This window comes from Bos javanicus, chromosome 11, assembly GCF_032452875.1.
Source record: "Bos javanicus breed banteng chromosome 11, ARS-OSU_banteng_1.0, whole genome shotgun sequence".
In the NCBI taxonomy this organism is placed as follows: domain Eukaryota; kingdom Metazoa; phylum Chordata; class Mammalia; order Artiodactyla; family Bovidae; genus Bos; species Bos javanicus.
The window spans coordinates 60,289,669-60,316,308 of record NC_083878.1 but is presented as its reverse complement, the minus strand read 5'-3'; the positions used below and the strand labels follow the sequence as shown (position 1 = coordinate 60,316,308).

At 40.0% G+C, this 26,640-nt stretch overlaps 1 protein-coding gene across 2 annotated transcripts in view; it reads left to right on the top strand.

The window, feature by feature from the left end:
- FAM161A (FAM161 centrosomal protein A) overlaps positions 1–21,154 on the top strand; it is a 30,471-nt gene extending 9,317 nt beyond the window's left edge. The window contains exons 2-7 of one of the 2 annotated variants that reach the window (XM_061432746.1): positions 6,614–6,852; positions 8,088–9,257; positions 9,683–9,850; positions 11,452–11,551; positions 19,994–20,148; positions 20,576–21,154. In XM_061432746.1, the coding sequence (XP_061288730.1) occupies positions 6,614–6,852; positions 8,088–9,257; positions 9,683–9,850; positions 11,452–11,551; positions 19,994–20,148; positions 20,576–20,714 (1,971 nt within the window). In that variant the 3' untranslated portion in view covers positions 20,715–21,154. The remainder of the gene's footprint in view (positions 1–6,613; positions 6,853–8,087; positions 9,258–9,682; positions 9,851–11,451; positions 11,552–19,993; positions 20,149–20,575) is intronic. The other variant, XM_061432747.1, reaches the window with a different exon arrangement.
- The last annotated feature ends 5,486 nt before the right edge of the window (positions 21,155–26,640 follow it).

The following is a 26,640-nucleotide window of genomic DNA, read 5'->3' as shown; positions in this document are numbered from 1 at the left end:
CCAGGCTTTCTGCCCCAAATTGCTTTGTTCATTTTTACTTTCCTTATAGCCTGTAGTTCAGTTCAGTCACTCAGTCATGTCCAACTATTTGCGACCCCATGATTCACAGCATGCCAGGCCTCCCTGTCCATCACCATCTCCTGGAGTTCACCCAAACTCACGTCCACTGAGTCGGTGATGCCATCCAGCCATCTCATCCTCTGTCGTCTCCTCTTCCTCCTGCCCCCAATCCCTCCCAGCATCAGAGTCTTTTCCAATGAGTCAACTCTTTGTATGAGGTGGCCAAAGTACTGGAGTTTCAGCTTTAGCATCATTCCTTCCAAAGAAATCCCAGGGCTGATCTCCTTCAGAATGGACTGGTTGGACCTCCTTGCAGTCCAAGGGACTCTCAAGAGTCTTCTCCAACACCACAGTTCAAAAGCATCAATTCTTCGGCGCTCAGCTTTCTTCACAGTCCAACTCTCACATCCATACATGACTACTGGAAAAACCATAGCCTTGACTAGACGGACCTTTGTTGGCAAAGTAATGTCTCTGCTTTTCAATATGCTGTCTAGGTTGGTCATAACTTTTCCTCCAAGGAGTCAGCGTCTTTTAATTTCATGGCTGCAGTCACCATCTGCAGTGATTTTGGAGCCCCAAAAAATAAAGTCAGACACTGTTTCCTCTGTTTCCCCATCTATTTGCCATGAAGTGATGGGACCAGATGCCATGATCTTTGTTTTCTGAATGTTGAGCTTTAAGCCAACTTTTTCACTCTCTTCTTTCACTTTCATCAAGAGGCTTTTTATTTCCTCTTCACTTTCTGCCATAAGGGTGGTGTCATCTGCATATGAGGTTATTGATATTTTTCCCGGCAATCTTGATTCCAGCTTGTGCTTCTTCCAGCCCAGCGTTTCTCATGATGTACTCTGCATAGAAGTTAAATAAGCAGGGTGACAATATACAGCCTTGACGTCCTCCTTTTCCTATTTGGAACCAGTCTGTTGTTCCGTGTCCAGTTCTAACTGTTGCTTCCTGACCTGCATACAGGTTTCTCAAGAGGCAGGTCAGGTGCCTGCAGCTGTGTGCTTTCCACCATGTCCACCCACCCACCCACAACCCCATCCCCACTGCTTTTACTGTCATTTTCTCTTTCTAGAGTACCTTTTCCCTCTTTCCCCATATACTTTCTCTGATCCTCCAGTTTTTCTATTCTTTGGGTCAGCTCAACTATCACCTCCTCCAGGAAGTCTTTCAGTATCTTCCAAACTCAAAACCAACGCTCCCTTCCTTTAAGTATGGTATCACTTTGTTGCTGAATCCAAGTTCGTTTGCCCAATGTACAGTGAAGCCAAACGAACTGACACATTGGAGCTTAGAGCAGAGAAAGCTTTATTGCAGAGCCAAACAAGGACAGTGGGCAGCTTGTGCTCAAAAAGCCTGACTGCTCTGTTGGGGAAGAGGTTTTATAAGCAAAATTTAGGGGGTGGGCTTCAAGCGTGTGTGACCTTTTCTCTGATTGGTTGATGGGAGGTAACAGGGTGGTGGTCAAGGAAGCTCAATCATCATTCTTCCAGTTCCAACCATTCTGGGATCAGTGTGCTTCTCCTTAGCCTGAAGTTACCATCCTCTACCTGGGTGGGTGCCTTAGTTTCTGTATCAGATTGTTTTGTGTTTCCCTTAAGGAGGAACCAGGACCCTGCTCCTTCCCCACACTATTTCTTGACTGCCTTTCTTTTTTTTCCCTGCAGTCCCTAACTCCTCTAATTAGTAACTGTTTGCATCTGCTCTTTGAAACAAGGACATGGAAAGACTCTTGTGTCCTGGAGAGCCTCACAGGATTCTGCTGTTTCAGCCTGATCTTGGTGATCTTTTGTGACAGTGGTCCATTTCATACTTTTTGTACATTATTTTAAAAAATTAGTTATTTATTGTATTTTTGGTTGCACTGGGTCTTTGTTGCTGCTTGCAGGCTTTCTCTAGTTGTGGCGAGCGGGGGCTACTCTTTATTGCAGTGCTTGGGCTTCTCATTGCGGTGGCTTCTCTTATTGTGGAGAACAGGTTCTAGGCTCATGGGTCTTAGTAGTTGCAGCTCGTGGGCTCTAGAGTGCGGGCTCAGTAGTCGTGATGCACGGGCTTAGTTGCTCCATGCTGCGTGGAATCATTCCACACGAAGGATTGAACCCGTGTCCCCTGCATTGACAGCTGGATTCTCAACCAGGGGACCACCAGGGAAGTCCTAGCACTGCTTATTTGGATGCTAGTGTTTGCCAACATTTCCATCCTCAAGTTCTCGCCTCTCACTGCTCACAGGAAGCCTTATCTACACGCAGGGCTGCACCTGCATTTCTGTGTGCATTGCTGGCTCCTGTATTTCCATCTCCAGCCCAGCCTTCTTACCAGGTCTCCAAATATATTTACCCCTCTGTTTCCTGGACATTGGGCTGCCCTACTGTCCCCTCACACTTAGTGTGTCTAAGACCTAGATTAATTTCCTTTCCTTAAAAATACTCCTTTTCCCTGTAGCCCCTCTACTGATAAATGGCAGATCGTCATTTACCTAGACATGCAGCACTCCAAACAGAAAACATTTTCAGTTTCTTGCCCACAGTCCAGGCCATTGTCAGGTTAATGATTCAGCCTCTTAAATCTCCCAATAGCCCATTAACTGCCACCAACCTTGCTTTCCGTCCCTCCACTTCACTACCAGAGAGTCCTTCTGGGTGTTACTGACTGTCACTCTCTGCTCACATCCTTCAGGGCTCCTGGTGCCTGTGGCTTGGCCCACTGGGCTTTTGGCTGGGGCCCTTTACTTGCCTTTTTCACCTTGTTTTCCCTCCTCCGTTGTGCTCCATATATGCTCTTCCCCACCCCCTCTCAGACTGTATACCTTCCTCTGAGCACAGCATGCTTGTTACTTCCACTTGCAGAGAAAAAACCCTCCTGCATTTGGGAGGAGGACACGAGTGTGGTGTGTCTTTGGAGTCTAACAGGCATGGTATTGGAGCCCAGCTCTGCTGCTTACTAGCTGTGTGACTGTAGACAGGTCACCTGACTCCTCTGAGCCTCAGTTTCCTCACCAAGGACAGAGACCTGCCAGTTGCATCATCATGAAGCAACAGTGAATGTTCGAGCCCTAGGCCTCAGTTTCTTTGTTTTTCACAAACCTTGTCCTTATCCAGCCTTGTGTCTCCAGTCTTTCTGATCTCTGCAAATTTTGCCTCTTCTTTCCTCTGGTCAGAATTAGACGATCTTTCTGTGAGCTCTCAAGGTCCCTGATATCGTGACATACGTGGTCACTTCTCTGTCTCCCTGCTCAGCTTGGAGCAAATCATGGGCAGGAATCAGGAGTTCTGTCTCATTCAGAGCCTGCTATTGATTATTTATCTGCATGTCCTCTTCTAAACTAGCTGGAAGCTTCTGGAAGGTGGAGTTGTCTTTTTTTTTTTTTCTAATGCTACACATTTATTCAAAAGGTCAGAAGTTTAAAAAGACTTAAACATGTTGGCAAGAATATGAAAGAACCAGAAGTCTCAAACTCTTCTTGTAGGAATACAAAAGGAAACAACCATTTTAGATCACAGTATGTGCTGATGTGCTCAGTCACTCAGTCGTGTCCAACTCTTTGAGACCCCATGGACTATAGCCCACTAGGCTCCTCTGTCCATAGAATTTTCCAGGCAAGAATACTAAAATGGGTTGCCATTTCTGGAAGATAGAGTTTTTATCTGATTTGTATCTTTCAGCAGCTAGCTAAATACTGAGTGTCTCTAAATATTGAATGAATGAGGAAATTAACAAAGTACTCATTCCCATAGCTAAGAAGGTAATGGTGAAGAGCACATAGGAAAAACAGCAGACGATATCAGAAAATTCTCTTAATTGACTTGAATGACTCAAGTGGGTCTTAAGAAGCACTGCTGTTAATAAAGCTAGTGGATATGATGAAATTCCAGCAGAACTATTCAAATCCCTTAAAGGATGTTGCCATCAAGGTTTTACATTCATTATGTCAGCAAATCTGGAAGACCCAGCAGTGGCCACAGGACTAGAAAAAGTCCATCCTCATCCCAGTTCCCAAGAAGGCTAGTACCAAAGAATGTGTTAACCATCGGACAATTGCACTCATTTCTTATGCTTGTAAGGTCATGCTTAAAATCTTGCATGCTAGGCTTCAGCATTATCTGAACCAAGAACTTGAGGCTGTCCGAGCTGGGTTTAGAAAAGGAAGGGGAACTAGAGATCAAATTGCCAACATTCACTGGATTATAGAGAAAGCAAGGGAATTTCAGAAAAACCTCTCTGTTTCATCAACTGTGCTAAAGCCTTTGATTGTGTGGCTCATAACAAACTGTGGAAAGCTCTTAAAGAGATGAGAATAGCAGACCATCTTACCTGTCTCCTGAGAAACCTGTATGCGGGTCAAGAAGCAACAGTTAGAACCCTGTATGGAACAACTGATTGGTTCAAGATGGAGAAAGGAGTATGACAGGGCTGTCTGCTGTCACCCTGTTTATTTAACCGATAGGCTGAGCACATCTTGAGAAATGCTGATCTGAATGAGTTACAAGCTGAAATCTAAATAGGCGGGAGAAACATCAACAACCTCAGATATGCGGATGATAACCACTCTAATGGCAGAAAGCGAGGAGGAACTAAAGAACCTCTTGATGAGTGTGAGGAGGCGAGTAAAAGAGCTAGCTTAAGACTAAATATTACAAAAACTAAGACTATGGCACCCAGCCCCATTACTACATGGCAAATAGAAGGGGAAAAAGTGGAAGTAGTGACAGATTTCCTCTTCTTGGGCTCCCAAATCACTGTCGGTGACTATAGCCATGAAGTCAAGACAATTGCTTCTTGGCAGGAAAGCTGTGACAAACCTAGACAGTGTGTTGAAAAGCAGAGACATTACTCTGCTGATAAAGGTCCATATTGTCAAGGCGGTGATCTTCCCAGTTGTCTCATACAGTTGTGAGAGCTGGACTGTAAAGAAGGCAGAACACCAAAGAATTGATGCTTCCGAACTGTGGTGCTGGAGAAGACTCCTGAAAGTCCCTTGGACAGCAAGGAGATCAAACCAGTCAATCTTAAGGGAGATCAACCCTGAATTTCACTGGAAGGACTGATGCTGAAGCTGAAGCTCCAGTATTTTGGTCATTTGATGCGAACAGACAACTCATTTTAAAATCCCTGATGCTGGGAAAGATTGAGGGCAGAAGGAGAAGAGGGCATCAGAGGATGAGATGGCTGGATAGCATCACAGAAGCAATGAACATGAACTTGGGCAAACTCCGGAAGATGGTGAGGGACAGGGAGGCCTGACGTGCTGCAGTCCATGGGGTCACAAAGAGTTGGACACGACTGGGTGACTGAGCAACAGCAGCAACATGACTCATAAAGCAATTCTCCAACTTATTTGGTAATGAATTTCTGCACACTTGTTCTACTGAAGAAAACTTGTTTTCTTTCATTTGTTTTCTCTTAAGTTATCCCAAGTGGTACAACACTGGCCTCGTGTACACTGTTTTTGAGCCCATTAAAGTGTTATATCTATAAGTATTATGGACAACTGAATCTTCTGAATTTTCTGTTGGGAGACACTATTCAGGTTTATTTTCTAGAGTCTTATCAGGTTGGATCTCTATTTTTCTTTGGCAAATATACTTTTTTCATTTTGAGTCTATTTCAGGCAGTAAGCTAAATTTAAAACCATAGTAACCTTTTATGCATAGTATCATAGACAATTTCAATTGTTTCTCACCTGAGAAAATATGAAATTTTTATAAACTTGTGGAGGATATGGGGGTTTACCTCTTTAAAGTTCCTTCAGTTAAAAGAAGTTGAAAGGTCTTTGAAGGGAGTGAGGGGGAAAGGATCAGTCATACCCTTGTAGGCATGTATAGAGAATAACCGCCCTACGTGTTCTTGTTCCCTTGTCACCCCCACAGTCCTTGTCACCATGGGAGCTGCTGTTCTTGTTGCCCACAGGAGTGGCTATTCTGGAAGTCCCTCCTACCCTCACCTCCTTCTGTTCCTGAGGTTGCCCCCAACCCCCACCCCACGCACACTGAGGAAAGTTTCTCTCTGGCTTCTTGATGCGCCCCTGAGAATTTTGTTCCCTCCATTCCCACATTTCCCAAAATTCTCATTCAGTTTTCCTCCCTGCCGAAACACCCCTGGGGCCCACACTGCAAAGCCCAGCTCAGAGAGGGCACTGGGCTATGGTTGCTTGCTCTGCAGCAGGAGAAATTGTGTTCTTCGTCTCAGATAAACCTGCGCTGAGAAGGAGGCTCTTTATAAAGTGTGGTTTGATCCTGCCGTAGTGTTTCTTAGTACATAATTTGAGAATCTAACCACCCTTTAAAAGATGGATTAAACAGTATTTATTTTCTGGCAACTTGGTCTCTCTCTTTCCCTCTCTCTCTCTCTTATTCTTAATAAAATATTTATTAGGAGAAAACGTATATAGCCCACGAGTAACTTATAATATGTTATATGTACATAGTCCACAAGTAAACATATAACCTCATTAAGTGGACTTTTAAAAAAGCAGCATTGGGAATAAATGTCAACTTAATTTGTCTTTCAACTCCAGACATCATATAACAGGTTTTTTTCATCCTACCAGGCTGATTTTAACACCAGCATTTCTAGGGTGAATGAACAAAAACATATAAGCCATGAGGATTTTGTGAACTTTTCTGATATTTACCACTCTAATGAAGAGTATTTCAGGAAACTAGAAGAGCTGAAGGCAGCCCACATAGAAACTATGGCAAAGTTAGAGAAATTGTACCAGAGTAAATTAAATTTAAAGGAAGTTCAACCAGCAGTCACCAGGGAAGAAGCTGCTAGTGTCTCTTCTGGGTAAGTTTGTCCATATTGTTATTTGTGGACTGTAAGATAAAATATATACTTAAAAATGCAAAACAAATTATTTCAAAATACTTTCTCTCAAATATCCCTTTGTGCTTTTAATGATATATGGAGGTGGGTTTTTATTCAGATTGTTTGATGGCTTATCAACCTACTAGGTAGCTTCTTGCTTTGAGGGTTATTTGATGGCCATTTAGGTCTTTTCTCTCTGATGCACCACTCTTAGACATGTATCAGAATATTTAGTCTGGGCCATTTTCAAATGTTGAATATTAAAATTCAGTTTTAAATGTCTTTTTAAAAATATAATATGTGGATTAACATGAGCTCATTACAGATATAACACAGATTGTTCAGAACTAAGACATAAATCTGATTTGTTTTCAAAATAGTCATTTTTGCCATAAACCTGCTTCTTTTGAAACTTGAGGCCACTCATCCAGTTAGTCAGCACTGATGGTGCATCTCCTGTGTACCAGATGTTGCCTAGGCACTGAGGACTCAAAATCAAGATGCTCTCAAGGAGATCAAAGACAATCTGAGATCCAAAAATACAACATGGTGTAACAGAGTATCATGGCGAGAGAGGAAGAGCAGTTGAACATGTCAGAGTGTCAGTGGAGGGATACAGGCAAGTGAAGTATCATATCGGAGTTCAGTCTTAGAGGAGAAATAGCTGAAACAGATGTAGGAAGCGAGGAGTGCCCTTCTAGGCACCAGGAACCATGTGTACAAAGCGCCTTGAGAAATCACCAGTGTGGGAGAAACTGCCTATGATTGGATCTGACTTCAGAATGGTGACCTGGGTAGGGAGAGGCAAGAGGTGAAACTGGAAAGGTAGGCAGGAGCTAGTCTTGAGGGGCTTTATAATCTAAGCTTGGTAACAATGGCAAGTCATGGGAAAGTTTCAGGAAAGAAAGTGATGTGATCAGATGTCTATTTTAAGATGGTGACTCTGGAAAACATGTGGAGAATTCAATAGTGGTTAGATATAAGGAAACTCTGTCTCAAGTTCCTCCCCTGTAAAATGAGGAAGTCAACTTAGATCAATTTCAGGCATCTCCCAGGCTCTGTTCTAAAAAAATTTGATAGTTTTCATCAGCCCTGTCCAGTTCCTATTTTCTAACTGATTTTACCTTGATCTTAGAAATTATGTAGTTTTTAATTTTTCTATTTGGTCACATGCAACTGAAAAGGTAACCTGATTATTCTCCTCACTTGCTTAGGTCTTTATCAGAAAAGAACTCCTATCACCCTGTCTCATTAATGACATCAATTTCAGAACCTGATTTAAGTCAGTCTTCCTCCTTGATTGTGTCTTCCTCTGAAGAAGAGTTGCCCAACTTAGAAAAAAAGTATTCTGAGAAAAGCGGTATGATGACCTATGCTAAGGAGCTCATCAACAACATGTGGACAAACTTCAGTGTAGAAGATTATATCCAGCATGAAGATGTCAACCTGCCAGTACTTGAAAAACAAAGAAAGAAACCGAAGGAATGGGTGCCAAGGATTACAGTACCTGAGCCTTTTCAAATGATGGTTAGAGAGCAGAAGAAAAAAGAAGAGAACATGAAATCGAAATCAGATATTGAAATGGTACACAAACTGCTCAAGAAGCAAGAAGAGGAGTCAGAGTGTAAGAAAAAATTCCGAGCCAACCCAGTTCCTGCGTTCGTCTTTCTCCCCCTTTATCATGATATAGTCAAGCAAAATGAGGTACGGAGGAGGGCTATGAAGGAGAGAAACAAAGAAGCTCTTTTAGCCTCTCAAAAGCCCTTTAAGTTTGTTGCAAGGGAGGAACAGAAGCAAGCAGTTAGGGAAAAGCAGCTGAAAGACTTTTTTAAGTCTAAAAAGAAAACAAATCGTTTTAAAGCCAGACCTGTACCTCGATCTACTTACAGTTCAACTATCAATGACAAGTTAACAGAAGAAGACCTCTATAAAAACATGAGGGCGCAGCAGAGAACTCAAGACTTTTTACAGAATCCATCCCCTCGGCCTTACAGTCCAGCTCGCAGGAGTTTTGCTACAAGGAAGTCCAGGGGTCCTGAACAGGCTGAGAAGTCCAAGTATAAACACAGGGTTAGGCGCCAGGCTGCTGATTCTGAAGACCTACCTGAGAGGTATCAGAAACACCACTCAGAACAGAAGTATCGCAAATTCCTGACAGTCTGTGAACCATGTGACCTTCAGGCAGCCTCACATTCAGCCACTAAAAGAGAGAAAATTTTGGCAGACATTGAAGCAGATGAAGAGAATTTAAAAGAAACACGTTGGCCTTATCTGTCTCCAAGGCGCAAGTCACCAGTAAGGGCTGCAAACACAAAGCCTGCACCCTGTAGCTGCAACCCTCCAACGCCCACGGTGTCCTCCCGAGGAAGAGAGCAGGCCACAAGGTAAATGACCAATACAATGAGGACTGACTCACGGTTGCGCTAGTGATTTTGTGTTGGGGGATTTGAAAATACTATGCTATGTTATCCAGTAACATATTTTACTATAAAATATAGAACGTTTTGCCAGAAGGTGTGCTAAGAGGTCTTCCCTGGTGGCTCCGATGGTAAAGAATCTGCCTGCAATGCAGGAGACTGGGGTTCAATCCCTGGGTCAGGAAGACCCAAGAACTAAATATATTTTCCATTTTATGAATCTTTGGGGCTAGAAAAGATTACAGTCAGCCTATCGATTTCTAGTTACAACTCAGATCCTTCTCAAAAGGTTGCCCTTTTTTTTCAGCCATTGAATTATCCTGTGCTAAATCTTTACTAAACAACATTCTCATTGGCTTAAAGTGAATTAAGCCTTAGTTTGTTGCCCTCAGGAGATCACTTGAGGAAAAGAAAATGTTGGAAGAAGAGAGACATCGGATATTAACTAAGCAGAAGCAAAGAATGAAAGAATTGCAGAAACTCCTGACAACCCGGGCTAAGGCTTATGACTCACATGAGAGTTTAGCTCAAATGTCTAAATCCAGAATAAAAGCTCTCAGGTATCACGAGAGAACCCTGACCCTCCAGATCACTGGTTTTCAAACTTTTTTTTTTCATCAGTGTACCCCTCAAATATATGAATGAATGAAGAATAGCATTAATATTTCAGTTTGTGGATTCAAGTTACTATCAATTACTTACAGTTTACTTACACACACACACTCTAATGCTCACTCACTTCATGGTAAGAACCAACATGCATACTCACCCCACAATGAAGACCATGATGCCGTGTTGATGGACAGAAGCATTTTATACTGTGGCCATGGTTCACAGTTGTAATCCTGTATTAGCATCTAAACTTTTTATTTATATTATTTTTTATTGTACAGTGTGATATTGAGAAAAATCTTGATTCACACAAAGCTCTTTTTTAACAGCTTGCTGTGTAATCTCAAAATATTCTTCAGTAAACAAATATGTCCAAGACCTTTGTTCTAAGGTCTACACAAAATCTGATAACACAGATTAGCACATTGATGTTATGTGATGTGTCAATTAACATGTGTGTTAAGGTTTAGTGGTATGTGACACACTGGAATTCTGCAGTACAAAGTTTGAAAATCAGTGTTCCAGAGGAATATTTTTATGTTACAACATAAAAATATTCATGTTTAAGTAGTAAAGTATCTCCCTCAAAGCTGGGTAAGTAACATGATTTATTAATTTTTAATCTGATTCATAAGTACCCCCCAAATCTATATTTGCTTTTAATTGTGATCATTCCTTTAAATATGTATATTATATGTAATAATTATTATATTCATTTATAATGTATATTATATATATATATACCTTATAATGTGTATAAGTGTAACTCATTGATAGAAGGAGCTTGATTTGATGAACTTGAGCAAAATATTCTCTAGAAATATACCATTCATCTTTAGAAAGTAAACTGGATTTTCCATAATGCTAAATTGTGTATATTTAAGCATAATTATCATTTTATGGTATAATTATTTTTTCTAATCCAGGAAGTCATGATCTTGGTAGAATTAGTGTATTTTACATAGAGAAAATAGCATAGTTTAATTCATTATAGGATCTGGTTCAAACAGTGGGTATACTTACTGTGAGTTTTTGTGTTTTGGTTCCTGTTTCTCTATATGTGCTATTTCCATACTCCTTGTTTCTCCCCTACCCTGCTCCCATTTAATTAACTGTGCCACCAGCCTATAGGAGATCTCACCTAGGGAAAAAAGAAGAGCACTGTCTAATTTTCAGAAGAAATTCCTCAAAGAGAAGATTCTTAATTTGGACCAAATTTTTTGGTTTATAAATGAGATGAGAGGGCATTGATTAATCTCCCGAGGCCAGTTTGAAGCCCCTTAATCCATTCTTGTTTTGAAGATTTCAGGAATCACAGCATACCCAGACTGTCCTGAGATGTAAAATGTGTGCTCTCAAAACCTAGAATTTGTATTCTGCATTCCTTAAAAATTTACCAGTCTAATGGGGAAAAAAATCTACCAGTCCAGAAAAGAAATTGTGATAAACTGTGCTCATGATTTAATTTCTGATTTGTCATCTAAGCTAAATGTTATATGTTCAAGTTCCTGTTTCTTTTAAAAATTCCATTCCTTTTATTTGATTTTAGAAAGAGTGAAAAGGAAAGGATGAGAGAATACCGACGAGAACTAGAAGAAAGAGAAGAAAAATTAAAAAACAGGCCGCTGCTATTTGAAAGAGTTGCTCAGGTTGTGTTTGTTGGAATTTGAGAACTATTGTCAGCCTTTTTTTTTTTTTTAACCTCTCTAGCTCCTAATTTTCATCGTCCATTTTTCTTATGTGTTACGTAATTTACTGAGACATTATTATTTCTGTGACAGCTTCACCACATCAGTAAGTAATTTGCTTAAATTTGAGCACTATATCTTGATGAGGTTCATAAGCTTGATAAAGAACATGCTACTAATCCATTCATTTTCAAAATAATAGTTTCACAACCTGTTTTTAATGGCCAGTCTTTTTTCAGTACCAACTTGGCCAGATATTAAGGTGAGGCTTCATGATATGAATTGGAAGTCTTTGAAGAATTAAAAACTGAAACAAAATGGCTAACTGAATCAGATTTATTTCTGCCAGTTTTTTTTTTTCCAGTTTTATTGGGATAAAATTGACATTTGGCAGGTATAAGTTTAAGATGTACAGTATAATGACTTGACATTCATATATTAGGAAATGCTTATTATAGTTAGGTAACGCCTGTCAACCTCATTGTTACCAAAAACATTTTTTCCTTGTGATGAGAAGTTATAGGATTTACTCGCTTAGCAACTTCCGTATGTTCCACACTGTAGTGTTAACTGTCGTCATCACGTTGTACGTTACACTTCGGTACTTTCGTATCTTATAAGCGGAAGTTTGTACCTTTTGACACCTGCATCTAATTCCTCCAGTCATCACAAATCTGATCTCTTTTTCTGTGAGTTTTGTTTGTGTGTGTCTGTTTGGATTCCACACATAAATGAGATCATATAGTATTTGTCCTTCTCTGTCTAATTTCTCTTAGCACTATGCCCTCAAGGTCCATCTGTATTGTTACACATGGCAGGATTTCCTTTTTTGTGGCCAAATAGTATTGCATATCTACCACATTTTCTTTATCCATTCTTCTTTTGATGATCATTTGGGTTTTTTCCATGTCTTGACTATTGTAAATAATGCTGCAGTGAATTGACATGATGATTTCACTTCCTTTTAATAATACACAGGAGTGGAACTGCTGGATTGTGTAGTGGTTCTATTTTTAATTTTTTGAGGAAACTCCATACTGTTTTCCATAATGGCTGTGCCAATTTACTTTCCCATAAACAGTGCATAAGGGTTCCCTTTTTCTCTACATCCTCACCGGCATTTGTTATGTGTTGTTTTTTTTTTGAGACCAGCCATTGTAACAAGTGTGAGGTGGTATCTCATTGTGGATTTGATTTGTATTTCCCTAATGCTGGTGATCTTTTTTTTTTTTGTACAGTTCTTCTGTGTATTCCTGCCACCTCTTCTTAATATCTTCTGCTTCTGTTAGGTCCATACCATTTCTGTCCTTTATCCAGCACATCTTTGCATGAAATGTTCCCTTGGTATCTCTTAATTTTCTTGAAGAGATTTCTAGTCTTCCCCATTCTGTTGTTTTCCTCTATTTCTCTGCATTGATCGCTGAGGAAGGCTTTCTTATCTCTCCTTGCTATTCTTTGGAACTCTGCATTCAGATGCTTATATCTTTCCTTTTCCTGTTTGTTTTTTACTTCTCTTCTTTCCACAGCTATTTGTAAGGCCTCCCCAGACCGCCATTTTGCTTTTTTGCATTTCTTTTCTATGGGGATGGCCTTGATCCCTTTGTCCTGTACAGTGTCACAAACCTCATTCCATAGTTCATCAGGCACTCTATCAAATCTAGTCCCTTAAATCTATTTCTCACTTCCACTGTATAATCATAAGGGATTTGATTTAGGTCATACCTGAATGGTCAAGTGGTTTTCCCTACTTTCTTCAATTTCAGTCTAAATTTGGCAATAAGGAGCTCATGATTTGAGCCACAATCAGGTCCCAGTCTTGTTTTTGCTGACTGTATAAGCTTCTCCATCTTTGGCTGCAAAGAATATAATCAGTCTGATTTCGGTGTCGACCATCTGGTGATGTCCATGTGTAGAGTCTTCTCTTGTGTTGTTGGAAGAGGGTGTTTGCTATGACCAGTGTGTTCTCTTGGCAAAACTCTGTTTGCCTTTGTCCTGCTTTATTCCGTATTCCAAGGCCAAATTTGCCTGTTACTCCAGGTGTTTCTTGACTTCCTACTTTTGCATTCCAGTCCCCTATAATGAAAAGGACATCTTTTTTGGGTGTTAGTTCCAGAAGGTCTTGTAGGTCTTCATAGAACCGTTCAACTTCTTCAGTGTTACTGGTTGGGGCATAGACTTGGATTACCGTGATATTGAATGGTTTGCCTTGGAAATGAACAGAGATCATTCTGTCGTTTTTGAGATTGCATCCCAGTACTGCATTTCGGACTCTTTTGTTGACCATGATGGCTACTCCATTTCTTCTAAGGGATTCCTGCCCGCAGTAGTAGATATAATGGTCATCTGAGTTAAATTCACCCATTCCAGTCCATTTTAGTTCACTGATTCCTAGAATGTCTATGTTCACTCTTGCCATCTCCTGTTTGACCACTTCCAATTTGCCTTGATTCATGGACCTGACATTCCAGGTTCCTATGCAATATTGCTCTTTATAGCATTGGACCTTGCATCTATCACCAGTCACATCCACAAGTGGGTATTGTTTTTGCTTTGGCTCCATTCCTTCATTCTTTCTGGAGTTATTTCTCCACTGATCTCCAGTAGCATATTGGGCACCTACCAACCTGGGGAGTTCCTCTTTCAGTATCCTATCATTTTGCCTTTTCATACTGTTCATGGGGTTCTCAAGGCAAGAATGCTGAAGTGGTTTGCCATTCCATTCTCCAGTGGACCACATTCTGTCAGACTTCTCCACCATGACCCGCCCATCTTGGGTTGCCCCACATGGGCATGGCTTAGTTTCATTGAGTTAGACAAGGCTGTGGTCCTAGTGTGATTAGTTTGAGTAGTTTTCTGTGATTATGGTTTCAGTGCATCTGCCCTCTGATGCCCTCTTGCAACACCTACTGTCTTACTTGGGTTTCTCTTATCTTGGACGGGGGGTATCTCTTCATGGCTGCTTCAGCAAAGTGCAGCCGCTGCTCCTTACCTTGGACGAGGGGTATCTCCTCACGGCCGCCCCTCCTGACCTTGAACATGGAGTAGCTCCTCTACTTGGATATTATTTAGATATTAACCTCTTATCAAATAGATGATTTGCAAATATTTTCTCCCATTCAGTAGGTTGCCTTTTTGTTTTCTTGATCAGTTTTTTTTTTTAAGTGAGTCTATAATTTTTAGTTTTAGCTATAATTAGTGAAATTACTCCTTTTTCTAAAAATTGAAGTATAGCTGATTTACCATGTTGTATTAGTTTCTGGTATACAGCAAAGTGATTCAGAACTGATACATACACATACATATATATATATTCTTTTTCAGATTCTTTTCTATTATAGTCTACTACAAGACATTAAGTGTAGTTCCCTGTGCTGTACAGTAGGACCTTATTATTTATCTATTTTATGTAAAGTAGTGTATATCTGTTAATCCCACCTCTTCCCTTTCCCCTTTGGTAACCATAAATTTGTTTTCTGTGTCTGTGAGAACGACTTCCTTTTTATTGGGAAAAAAAAAAAGCTTGGTGCTATGAACAATGAATCATAATTTTACTAGATTTATACTCAGTTTTACAGTCTTTCCCTTAAGAGAAATGTGTTGATGTCAGGTGATCTTTTTTGTATCCATAAGGGAAAAGCTCCTATGGGCTACGTAATTTAAAAATAGACAAAATCACTAGAGGTTACAGGTGCTGTGTTGTGATTTTCAAGCTGTTACATTTGGAGCTTGCTGCCAGCAAGTGTCTGGGAGGGATGAGTGTCCTGTAGGACTGTCCTTGTCAGAGTCTCACTGAAGACAAAGGACATTCGCTGTGGCATATTACAGTCTCTCAAAGTTATGGGAACCCTTTACTTACTGATTTGGATATAATTTTATGTAACACTTTTCACTTTAAGGGATGTTTTTTCTCACATCCCAGTTTCAGCTTTAGGGGAGAAAAATGATCATAAGTTGTTCTACGTTACTCAGCATGAAGTGATTGACTTTTGCTTCACATAGTTTTTCCCGGCTCTCTACTGCAGGTTTTATGTCCACTGGTCTGGATATATCTACCCAGATTTCTTACAGGCATCTTATATTCATCTTGCCACAAAGTAGACCTTCCTCTCTGGGAAGAATAGACCTTCCTCTCTATTTTTCGTGTTTTTGTTGGGCTGCAATTTAGATGACTGGAAGCCACTTTTCCCCCCACTTTTTCTCAGTTCTCACTGAGACCTGAGAAGTTCCTTTCTAAACAACTTTTGGATCTACCTTTCTCCATTCCTGATGGTGAAATGCTAGGTGAAGCCGCTGTTATTTTCTTAGTTATGATTATGGTTTGACTGGTTTTCTTGCCTTGTTCTTTGCAAAGCCACTCACTCTGTCTTCTCTTTGCCATTCCCATTCCCTTGCCACAGTGTTCACCCCAGTAAAGGTGGCAATCATGCACTTCACTGATGCCATTTGTTCTCATTTTCAGTAAATGGTATCAAGGGAGCTTGACATTGGCTTCTCCAAACAGTGCTGCAAGATGGGTATTCTTGTCTTGCAGAGGAAGAAACTGAAGTTGAAAGAAAGTAAATAACTCTTAATGTCTATAGTTAGTAAATAATGGAACTAGGAACCCTAGTTGGCCTGCTTCCAAATGCTTAGCACTAAGCTGTCCTGCTTTCTCCCAGAAGATAAGTCCTCAAGTCTTAACATGGTGTACCGAATCCTCTCTTATCTGATCCCTGTTGACCTCTTTAGTTCATCGACCACTGCATGCCTCCACCCCCTTCTGTGTACACCCTTTACTTATAGACTGTACCACACCACTAGTTTCAAACTGGAAATCTTTTTTTTTTTTAATATTTATTTATATATTTGGCTGTGCCAGGTCTTAGTTGCAGCAGTTGGGATCTTTGATCTTTGTTGTGGCATGTGGGATCTTTTTAGCTGTGGTGTGCAAACTCCTTAGTTATAGCATGTAAACTCTTAAGTTGCAGCCTGTGGGATCTAGTTCCCTGACCAGGATTCGAGCCCGGGCCCCCTGCATTGGGAGTGCAGAGTCTTAGCCGCTGGACCGACCAGGAAGTCCCTCAAACTTGAAATCTTTATTCAGGTTGTTTCTCAACACCCATGTAACTTCTTTGTATCTTTCCTCTGAGTCTTTCAAGGCTCAGTATAAAATCACTTCTTGCACTGTGTCCCAGGTTGAGTTGCATGCTATTTGTTCTGTGTGTTTTTATTACCCTTTGTGCATTTCTGTCTTTATTCCTATGTATTGTGTGGAAATTATCTGTTTAATGCTCTCTCTTCTCTTTCAGCTAGCTTCTTTGAAAGGTGTTGGTCAAATCTTTGTGTTGCTAGCTCCTAGGACAGCATACGGCACAGAGGACATGTTCATAAACATTTGTTGAACCCAAACTGGACTATTTCTCCCTGGGACTAGCCCAGGCCTAGAGCACTACCCTAGCATAGTAGTGATGGGTCTCAGCAGTGAGAAGCAGCTCTGCAGTGCTGTGCATTTCCAGTCTTTCTAGTCACCAGAGAAAATATGGCAAAATAGTGGTGTGTGTGAAATTAAACCCGTAAAGAAGTGTTAAATATTGAAAGCATAGGTTAGTTTCATAGCTGATATTTTCTTCAACCAACTTCAGCCAACACATATGCTATCTTCTCCCCATATACCCCTACCTCCCATGAGGGCTTGTCACAAAATAAGTAGTCAGTAATTAATATTAAAGGAAAGAATTGCTATAAACTTCGGCTTTAAAACCAAGTATTTTTTTCCTCTTCAAACTAGAGTCGTGATTGTAGACAAATTGCCTGAAGAAACAAAGATAATTTATTTTTTGCAGTATCTTAGATACAAAAACAAAATAATCATTCAGTTATTTTAACCACTTTTATTTCATAGTCTTTACAGTTCTTTTTGCATGGTGAAGTTTGAGGGGGACATGTTTGTTTTAAAAAAAGAACAGTTACATACTATTCACCTTGATATGAAATATTAAAAGATAATAAATTCTATATACAGAGTGACTGGCAGTGACTCACCATTGTTTTGGTTTTGTTAACATAAATTGGTACTTTTTTTCTTGCAGTTACTATTACTGCTAATTAACAGCTGTTATTTAATAAATTCACTCACAACGGTATGCATTACCCATTTACAAGTGTTAATTATTTTCTTGCTGCTGTTGAGTTATCCCCCTAGCAGAGTTAGGCTGTGATCTAGGACAGAACAAACCATGTTTTCCTATTTCTTAAAAATCACAGGATTTATTAACTGAATATGTTAAATCAGATTTTAAACCAAATATTGGGGCTTCCCTGGTGGTTCAGCTGGTAAACAATCTGCCTGCAATATGGGAGACCTAGGTTTGATCCCTGGGTTGGGAAGATACCCTGGAGAAGGGAACGGCTACCCACTCCAGTATTCTGGCCTGGAGAATTCCATGGACTGTATAGTCCATGGGGTCGCAAAGAGTCGGACATGACTGAGCGACTTTCACTTTCAAACCAAATATTAAACAAAGCACTAAATCAAATTGTAAATCAAATTCAGATGAAGGCTTAAGAGCAGTAACATTGAGTAGTATCATTTAAATCTTTTATACCTCATTTGCTTAAATCAGAATATATTCTTTTTAGCACATTGAGTTAGGTCTGGGGTTTCTCTATCCTGCTTTACAGTCTTTGGGGCATTGTTCTCAGGTCACGTTCCCATGCCTTTCAGTTGCCCAAGGCTTGTCTATTGGTACTCATAGCCTCTGGTGGCATTTTTACTTACTTGTCTAAAAGTCATCCACAGTGGGTGCATTTTGGCAGCAGTTTGAGTGCTTCTTTCTCGGTTTTCTAGAGTGTCAGAAAACACACTAGTGATAGTTTCATCCGCTGTAATCAGCCCTTGCCATTTTGGTTTCTCCCATGGAACACTGGACTTCAGGGTCTGTCCTTATCCTGAGATCTCTGGGTTAGGAAAATGTCTGACACTGCATTACTGAAGTCAGGCTTCAGGCCACGTTGGATGACCACTGCCACTTAGAGGAAGCAGCATGGTAGAGTGAAGAAGACCCAGGAAAGGATTAGGAGACTTGCTTTTCCCTCAGTATATTCTGTGAGTTTAAGCAAACCACTTAACCTCAGGAAGGGTGGACCGAGCATCTTGGTTTCCTCTTCTGTGTTGAATTTTGGGGTGAGACCGAGTGCTCTTCCACACCCTTTTCAGGATGGGATGCCGCTGGTGCATTGGGGCTGGGCCATTCCTCGTTACTGGCCTGTAGTTCCAGGTTCAGCTAGTGCTTTTTGGCCCTGTACTGGTCACACCCACGCACAGGAGGTAAAAGGGGACTACAGTCAAGGCATTTGTGTGAACCTCAGTCAGCTTGTGCATCTGTAAAGCCTGTGGTATCAGGAGCCAAGGCACTCATATGAACCTCAGTTATCTTGTGTCTCTGTAAAGCCTGTGGTCTCAGGAACTGTGATAATTGATTTGCTTTAGGTATGAGAGGGTCATCACTACTCCCACGGGCCCCAAAGCCAGGAAGTAACAGTCCGGAGATTTGAACCCAATTCTAAATTCATGTTTTTCCTGCTGTATCCATTGCTTCCCCCACACAGTAAAGATAACAACATTGATGATTTATACTCTTCAGTGGATTAGAGACATGGCTTGTAAAGAGTAAAATTTTATAGTAGGCACATAAAGAACCCTCTGACAACTATCACATGATCTTATTTTCTTACTGATTTTTGTTTCAGATATCCTCGGATAGTCATGAAACAGTACAGTGTAAAGAATAATTATAGTTCAAAACTCATGTGACCATTACCCATGTTAACAAATATAGCATTAGAGCATTGCCAGTACCCCAGAAACGCTGTGTGCCCTGCCCAGATCAAAACTATTTCACCTAGAGGTAACCACCATTTTAACCTTTGAGATGAGTGTTTCCTTGTTTTTCTTTATGGTTTTACCGCCGATGTACCAACCCCTGAGCAACATGGTTTAGTTCTGCCTGTCTCGGGTCTTCTATACCGTGTGCACTCTTTTGTGGCACGCGGCTTTTGTTCAGTGTTAGTAAGGTCCATCCATGTTGTAACATATAGCTAGAGTTCATTTTCTGCTTAATTTTAGTCTGTTATATGAACGCACCAGTATTTATTTATCCATCTAGTGTTGATATAGATATTTAGGTTGTTTCCAGTTTGGGGTTGTTACAAACAGTACTATTCTGAGCATTTTGGTGTGTCTCTCTGGGCACATAGGTTGGAGTTTCTCTAGGCACCTACCTAGGAGTGGAATTGCTGGTCAGAGTATGCATATTTTTCAACCTGCTGTGATTATTGAATTTAATTTTCACTGGAGCTTTTAACATTTTTAATGGAAACTTGAAGTCTTTTGTCCTCCTCTAAAAAGGTTTGTCTTTCCTATAGAAAAATGCAAGAATGGCAGCAGAAAAGCATTATTCTAACACTTTAAAAGCACTAGGAATATCTGATGAGTTTGTTTCAAAGAAAGGCCAAAGTGGAAAAATATTTGAGTACTTCAGCAATCAAGAGATGAAAAATTTCACTGAAGATAAAGAAAGGTAACATATATAAGATGTCTGAATGGTTAACCTTTGAAAAAATTCTTGCTTGCAGGAAAGCATAAAAATCTGTTCTATAAGATTTTAAAAGGTGTTTTATCTAATGGAACACACGTGAAGTGTTGTAAAACATTGACATTTTAACATGTTTGACACTTCAAAATATTACATGGTGATGAAGTATTTTTTAAAGTCAAATAATGTAAATTTCTGACATAAATAATGAAAACAATAACATGCTTTCAAATGAAGTTTAAAGAGTCAATCTTTACTTTCCCAATTGGTACTTTTATAGACTTTTCTTGATAAATTGGAGCTTATACACTTGAGGAAGACTGGCTGCAGGATGGCATACATTGCAGAGGGTTTGTTTACCTTTAAACCAAATCCATTTTCCTTTGAAAGATTGATAAATTTCTTCCTCTAGCTTTAATGAAGAAGAAAAAATAGAAGAAAGAGAGAATGGGGAAGAAAATTATCTTACTGATACCAACAGCCAAGATTCTTGCAAGGAAACAGATGAAGTCAATGAAGAGAATGGAGAAGAGAAATGTGTTGAAGAATAAAACTGAGTCAATTGGCAGGGTCGCCTCTCTGTGCCCCTGCTGTTGTTGGCAGCATTGAGCATCAGAAGCTTGCTTGTGGTGTTAAGGACATCTATGAGAACCCATCTGTTATGTGCAGGACTCTTGAGCGAAGTCCTCTTGTGGCCTGAGAAGGTCAAATCCAGCTAGTGGGTCATTTGATCATTTAGAGTCAGGTTTTGCCTTCCAGTTTTTAAAATCACTATATATGATCTGTTTGCAACTTTGATCTATTTTTAAAAAATGTTTGAGAATCACAGCTGTCACAAACTGATTAGATATAAAAGTATACATCACTTCATTATTTTGGGTGGAAAAATCACTTAACATTGAGAGTAGGGAGAAGTATTGGCCTTTGGTGATTTGTTTGGAAAAAGTGTTCTGGAAAGCATGAATTGAAAAATAAATATTTTTAAATTATACTATTTTCTCCTTCTTTTTCTCTTCAATACATCTCACAAAATGAATCCTCAAAGTTATTTTACTAGGTATTTTAAGTTTCTTATCTGAGCCATTTTTTAAAAAGTAATAAGATGTAGGAAAAAATAGATAACTTGCACATTTACATTCATTTATGTACTGAGAGTTACTGTTAAATTATCCACACCATCATCACTTTTTCCTTTACCTACTTTGATTCCAGTTTATTTTTAAAACATAAATTATTAGAAAAGTTTTTATACTAGTTTTTTAACTCTGTTTATTATGACAGGTGGAAATAATTGTAGCATCTGAGTTATAATCTTAATTGGAATTAAATATCACCCCTGTTTTATAGATGATGAAATTGTACATAACAACTTGTTCAGGACAAGTCTCCAAAGTAACTCAGATTTAACCCTTTAATATTGAGCCTTTACATGCTGTTGTAGATACTTGTCTTTCTGTGCATAATGTTAGTTTGATTTTATGAATCTTATTTTGCTCTTTGAGCAAACTTTTGCTTCAAAAATTCAAACCAGTCATAAAGATGTGATTGAGTAAGATGTTTTTAGAAGAAATAGATCTACCTCCTTTAAAGATGATGAACTAATAAAGGTATGTGTAATAGTACTGTTTACCAACTGGCAATTTATGCCTTAAACTACAAAAATGAGGTGATTTTTCTCAATTAAGGGCAAATGCCTACTCCTAATTCCTTTCCTACAGTTTGTGTTAAACTCATTATCATTAGATTGAAAACTCTCCTTGACAGTTGGCACTAGTTAAAAATTCATCTTTCTATTCCTTGAATATTTTGCACAGGATTGTCCATATAGTAGGTACTGAATAAAGGCTTGAATAAATAGATGGATATAGTTTTAAATTTTACTTATAATTACTTCAAAATGAGTACACACAGATTGAAAACATTTCCCTTTCAATTTATTGAGAACCTGTTGAAACACAATTCACAAATTGTAACATTTAAAACGTAACTTGCTTCCTAAGGATTTATTCTGCATTCTGTTTCTTCTCAGTTTTTTGGGCAGTGTATAGGACTTGGTTTCAGGACCAACCTTCAGTTTTCTTTAAAAATGGGAATTGTATAGTCTGTGGGGTCGCAAAGAATCAGACAGGACTGAGCAACTTCCACTTTTCTCCACTTTACGTATCTTGGGTGGCTGTGGGAAAGACTGGCGTAATATACAGAAAAGTTCTTTGTAAGCTAGGGTATTCAAGTGACAGCGTCAGAGGACAGAATAGTCCTCAAGAAACTTTTAACTTTAACTAGACCTTCTTTTATTTAAATGAGATACAAAATTATTTAAATATTATTTTGTTAGAAATTATATTTGAACCGACCCAGATAATCATGATGGTGTGATCACTCACACTTACCTAGAGCCAGATATCCTGGAATGTGAAGTCAAGTAGGCCTTAGGAAGCATCACTACGAACAAAGCTAGTGGAGGTGATGGAATTCCAGTTGAGCTATTTCAAATCCTAAAAGATGATGCTGTGAAAGTGCTGCATTCAATACGTCAGCAAATTTGGAAAACTCAGCAGTGGCCACAGGACTGGAAAAGGTCAGTTTGCATTCCAATCCCAAAGAAAGGCAATGAATGCCAAAGAATGCTCAAACTACCGCACAATTGCACTCATCTCACACGCTAGTAAAGTGCTGCTCAAAATTCTCCAAGCCAGGCTTCAGCAGTTGTGAACCGTGAACTTCCAGATTTTCAAGCTGGTTTTAGAAAAGGCAGAGGAACCAGAGATCAAATTGCCAACATCTGCTGGATCATCGAAAAAGCAAGAGACTTGCAGAAAAACATCTATTTCTGCTTTATTGACTATGCCAAAACCTTTGACTGTGTGGATCACAATAAACTGTGGAAAATTCTGAAGGAGATGGGAATACCAGACCACCTGACCTGCCTCTTGAGAAACCTGTATGCAGGTCAGGAAGCAACAGTTAGAACTGGACATGGAACAACAGACTGGTTCCAAATAGGAAAAGGAGTCCGTCAAGGCTGTATATTGTCACCCTGCTTATTTAACTTATACGCAGAGTACATCATGAGAAATGCTGGGCTGGAGGAAGCACAAGCTGGAATCAAGATTGCCGGGAGAAATAGCAATAACCTCAGATATGCAGATGACACCACCCTTATGGCAGAAAGTGAAGAGGGACTAAAGAGCCTCTTGATGAAAGTGAAAGAGGAGAGTGAAAAAGTTGGCTTAAAGCTCAACATTCAGAAAACTAAGATCATGGCATCTGGTCCCATCACTTCATGGCAAATAGATGGGGAAACAGTGGAAACAGTGTCAGACTTTATTTTTGGGGCTCCAAAATCACTGCAGATGGTCACTGCAGCCATGAAATTAAAAGACGCTTATTCCTTGGAAGGAAAGTTATGACCAACCTAGACAGCATATTAAAAAGCAGAGACATTACTTTGCCAACAAAGGTCTATATGGATGTGAGAGTTGGACTATAAAGAAAGCTGAGCACCAAAGAATTGATGCTTTTGAACTGTAGTGTTGGAGAAGACTCTTGAGAGTCCCTTGGACAGCAAGGAGATCCAACCAGTCCATCCTAAAGGAGATCAGTCCCGGGTGTTCATTGGAAGGACTGATGTTGAAGCTGAAACTCCAATACTTTGGCCACATGATGCGAAGAGCTGACTCACTTGAAAAGACCCTGATGCTGGGAAAAATTGAGGGCAGGAGGAGAAGGGGACGACAGAGGATGAGATGGTTAGATGGCATCACTGACTCAATGGACATGGGTTTGGGTAGACTCCAGCAGTTGGTGATGGACAGGGAGGCCTGGCGTGTTGCGGTTCATGGGGTCACAAAGAGTTGGACACGACTGAACTACTGAACTGAACTGATATTTGAACCACTTACTATTTTTTCTTAATAAATTTAAGTATACTTGATTTACACTATTATATTCATTTCAGTATACAGTATAATGATTCAATATTTTTATAGATTATACTCCATTTGAAGTTATTACAAAATAATGACTATATTTCCCTGTGTTGTATGGTATATCCCTGTTGGTTATTTATTTTATACCTGGTAGTTTGTGTCTCTTAATCAACTCTTTGCCTATCTTCCTCCTCCCCCTTCCCTCTCCCTACTGATAACCACAAGTTCATTCTCTATATCTTTGAGTCTGTTTCTGTTTTGTTATATAAATTCCTTTATTTTATTTAATTACCTTATTTTTGGCTGTTCTGGGTCTTCATTGCTCTGGGTAAGATTAGTCTATAACACTGTCTTGAAAGTAGTTGTTTTTTTTTTTTTCCCCTTGGCCACATCACACAGCATGTGTGATCTTTGTTCCCTGACCAAGGATTGAACCCTATTGGAAGCACAGAGTCTCAACCACTGGACCACCAGAGAAGTCCCTTAAAAGTAGTTTTTAAAATGCAATAATTATTTTTAAAACTTCTGCCCTATTAGAAGAAGGTGGTTGAATATGGTGTCTTATTTTGGAAATGTTGGTTTAACACTTGATGATAAAGCAGTCTGAAAGATGGTTCTAAGCTGAGTGTGTCTCAGCAATGGGCTTGAATGCCCGTCATGCTGAGAAAGATACTGCACAAGACTCCATGCTTAGTATTTAGTATCCACGTATGATGAGGTTTGCTATTGATCACAGTGGACATAAATGCTTATTTCAGTCATCTGCTAACTTTGAACTTTTTGGCTCACTCCAAACAAGACTGATTAGACCATCATTGTTTTTGCCTCCTTATGTAGCTGATTAAGAGCTCATACCAGGTACAGGAGGAGCACTCTGATATTTTCCTGTCCCTTGTGCTTGTGTTGAGAGTGTTAGCCTCAGTCAGAGGTGTCTTTGCAGGATTTTCTTTTAAAGCTGCTTGTCTGTTTTGTGAAGATTGGTTTTGGAAAGCTGCTGATACAATTTGTGAAGCTACCTGCCAGGGCACACACAGCCTGAGCTGCATAGCCACAATAGTCACGGGAACAAAAGTAGAGGCCGTGTCCCGGACTGGCACTTGGCTGTCTGAGGACCAGACCATGTGAATAGCCAGGGACAATCCACACAGTCAATTTGGTAAAACTGACTTTTTTCAAACAAAATGAGCAGAAATGTTCTAATAGTCACTTCTTTCCACACCAGATGGGGCATCTTGCTCCCTTCTGCTCCTGTGTGTGCATCCCACTTCAGAAATACTGCTCTGGGTCCCTGCTTCCTCTTGCTGAGGTCAGTCAGTGTGGCTCGATCCAAGAGTGATTGTAGGGATGGGGTCACCAAGGCAAGTAGGGCAGAAAATAAAGAGCCGGTTGTTCAAAGTCAAGGAATACACACAACATGTTATCATTGGACTTGCTGATAAATGCACTTTGCAGTGAGTCGGGTGGAGGCAGAGTCAACCAGAACTCTCCAGTCCACCATGGCCCCCATATCCAGTGATGTATAATTGCAAGGCCCTGTGGAAAACTTTAGAAAACCATGCCAGCTTGCTTCGCGGCACCCCTGGAGAGCTGAAAGGAACCTGCCGATTGAATGAGTCTCAAGGAGGGGACGAGTTATGACTAATGTCCTGGTGGCCCATGGTTCTGCCCCAGGAGAGCGCACACAAAGGGTCAGAAGCCTAGTGTGTGCCGCACCCACCCTCTGAAAGGTGAATGTGTGCAAAGGTGAGGAAACTGCGTCTGCTCTGACACTTGAAGATAAGATCTTACTGCAGAGGGTGACAACCAGGTGGTAACAGCTGAACATTACATAATATGTTTTGTATAGAGAAGGTATTTTAAAAATTGCTTTAAAGATAATGTTATATTCTAATTCTAATCGTATCCTTTAAAATATCTACTATTACATGCATTTCAATTCATGTTACAGTAAGCATTTCAATTACTCAAAGTTCTCCTTAAAATAGACAGTGGTTTAATTACCATTTGGAACTGACATCACAACTAACCAGGAGAATCCAAGTCTTAGAAAGATGAGTGACAGAGATGATAAATGAGAAGAGAGGAAGGAGAGAAGACAAGACATGGAAGTGAATGCATTGATCAAGGCATTCTGTAAAAAGCAGTTGAAATCTAACAGAACTGATAATAAGTGGCCAAAGAGTTCAAAGTGCAAACTATCAGGAACCTAGGAACTCAGAGAAAATGGGGATAAATTCTGGATGAACCTTAGGTGCTTTCCAGTTGAAAAACCAATGAACAAACCTCTGAATCTCAAACACTGGGTACCACAATTCAATTACATCTCCGAAAGAAACCAGAAAGTTTCCCAGAGAGTTGTGCTACCTCATTACATCTCCTGTAACAGAAATTGTTTGCTTAGACTTAAAGCCACCAGTTTCAGTTCAGTAGTCCACATCCTAGCACATCTTTAAAGCAGTCATTTTCTCACTGGCAGGGAACCCTCCAGCCATTCTGAGCCACTTCACGGCCTCAACAAACCTTGCCCCCTCGTCTCTCTGGCTGCATT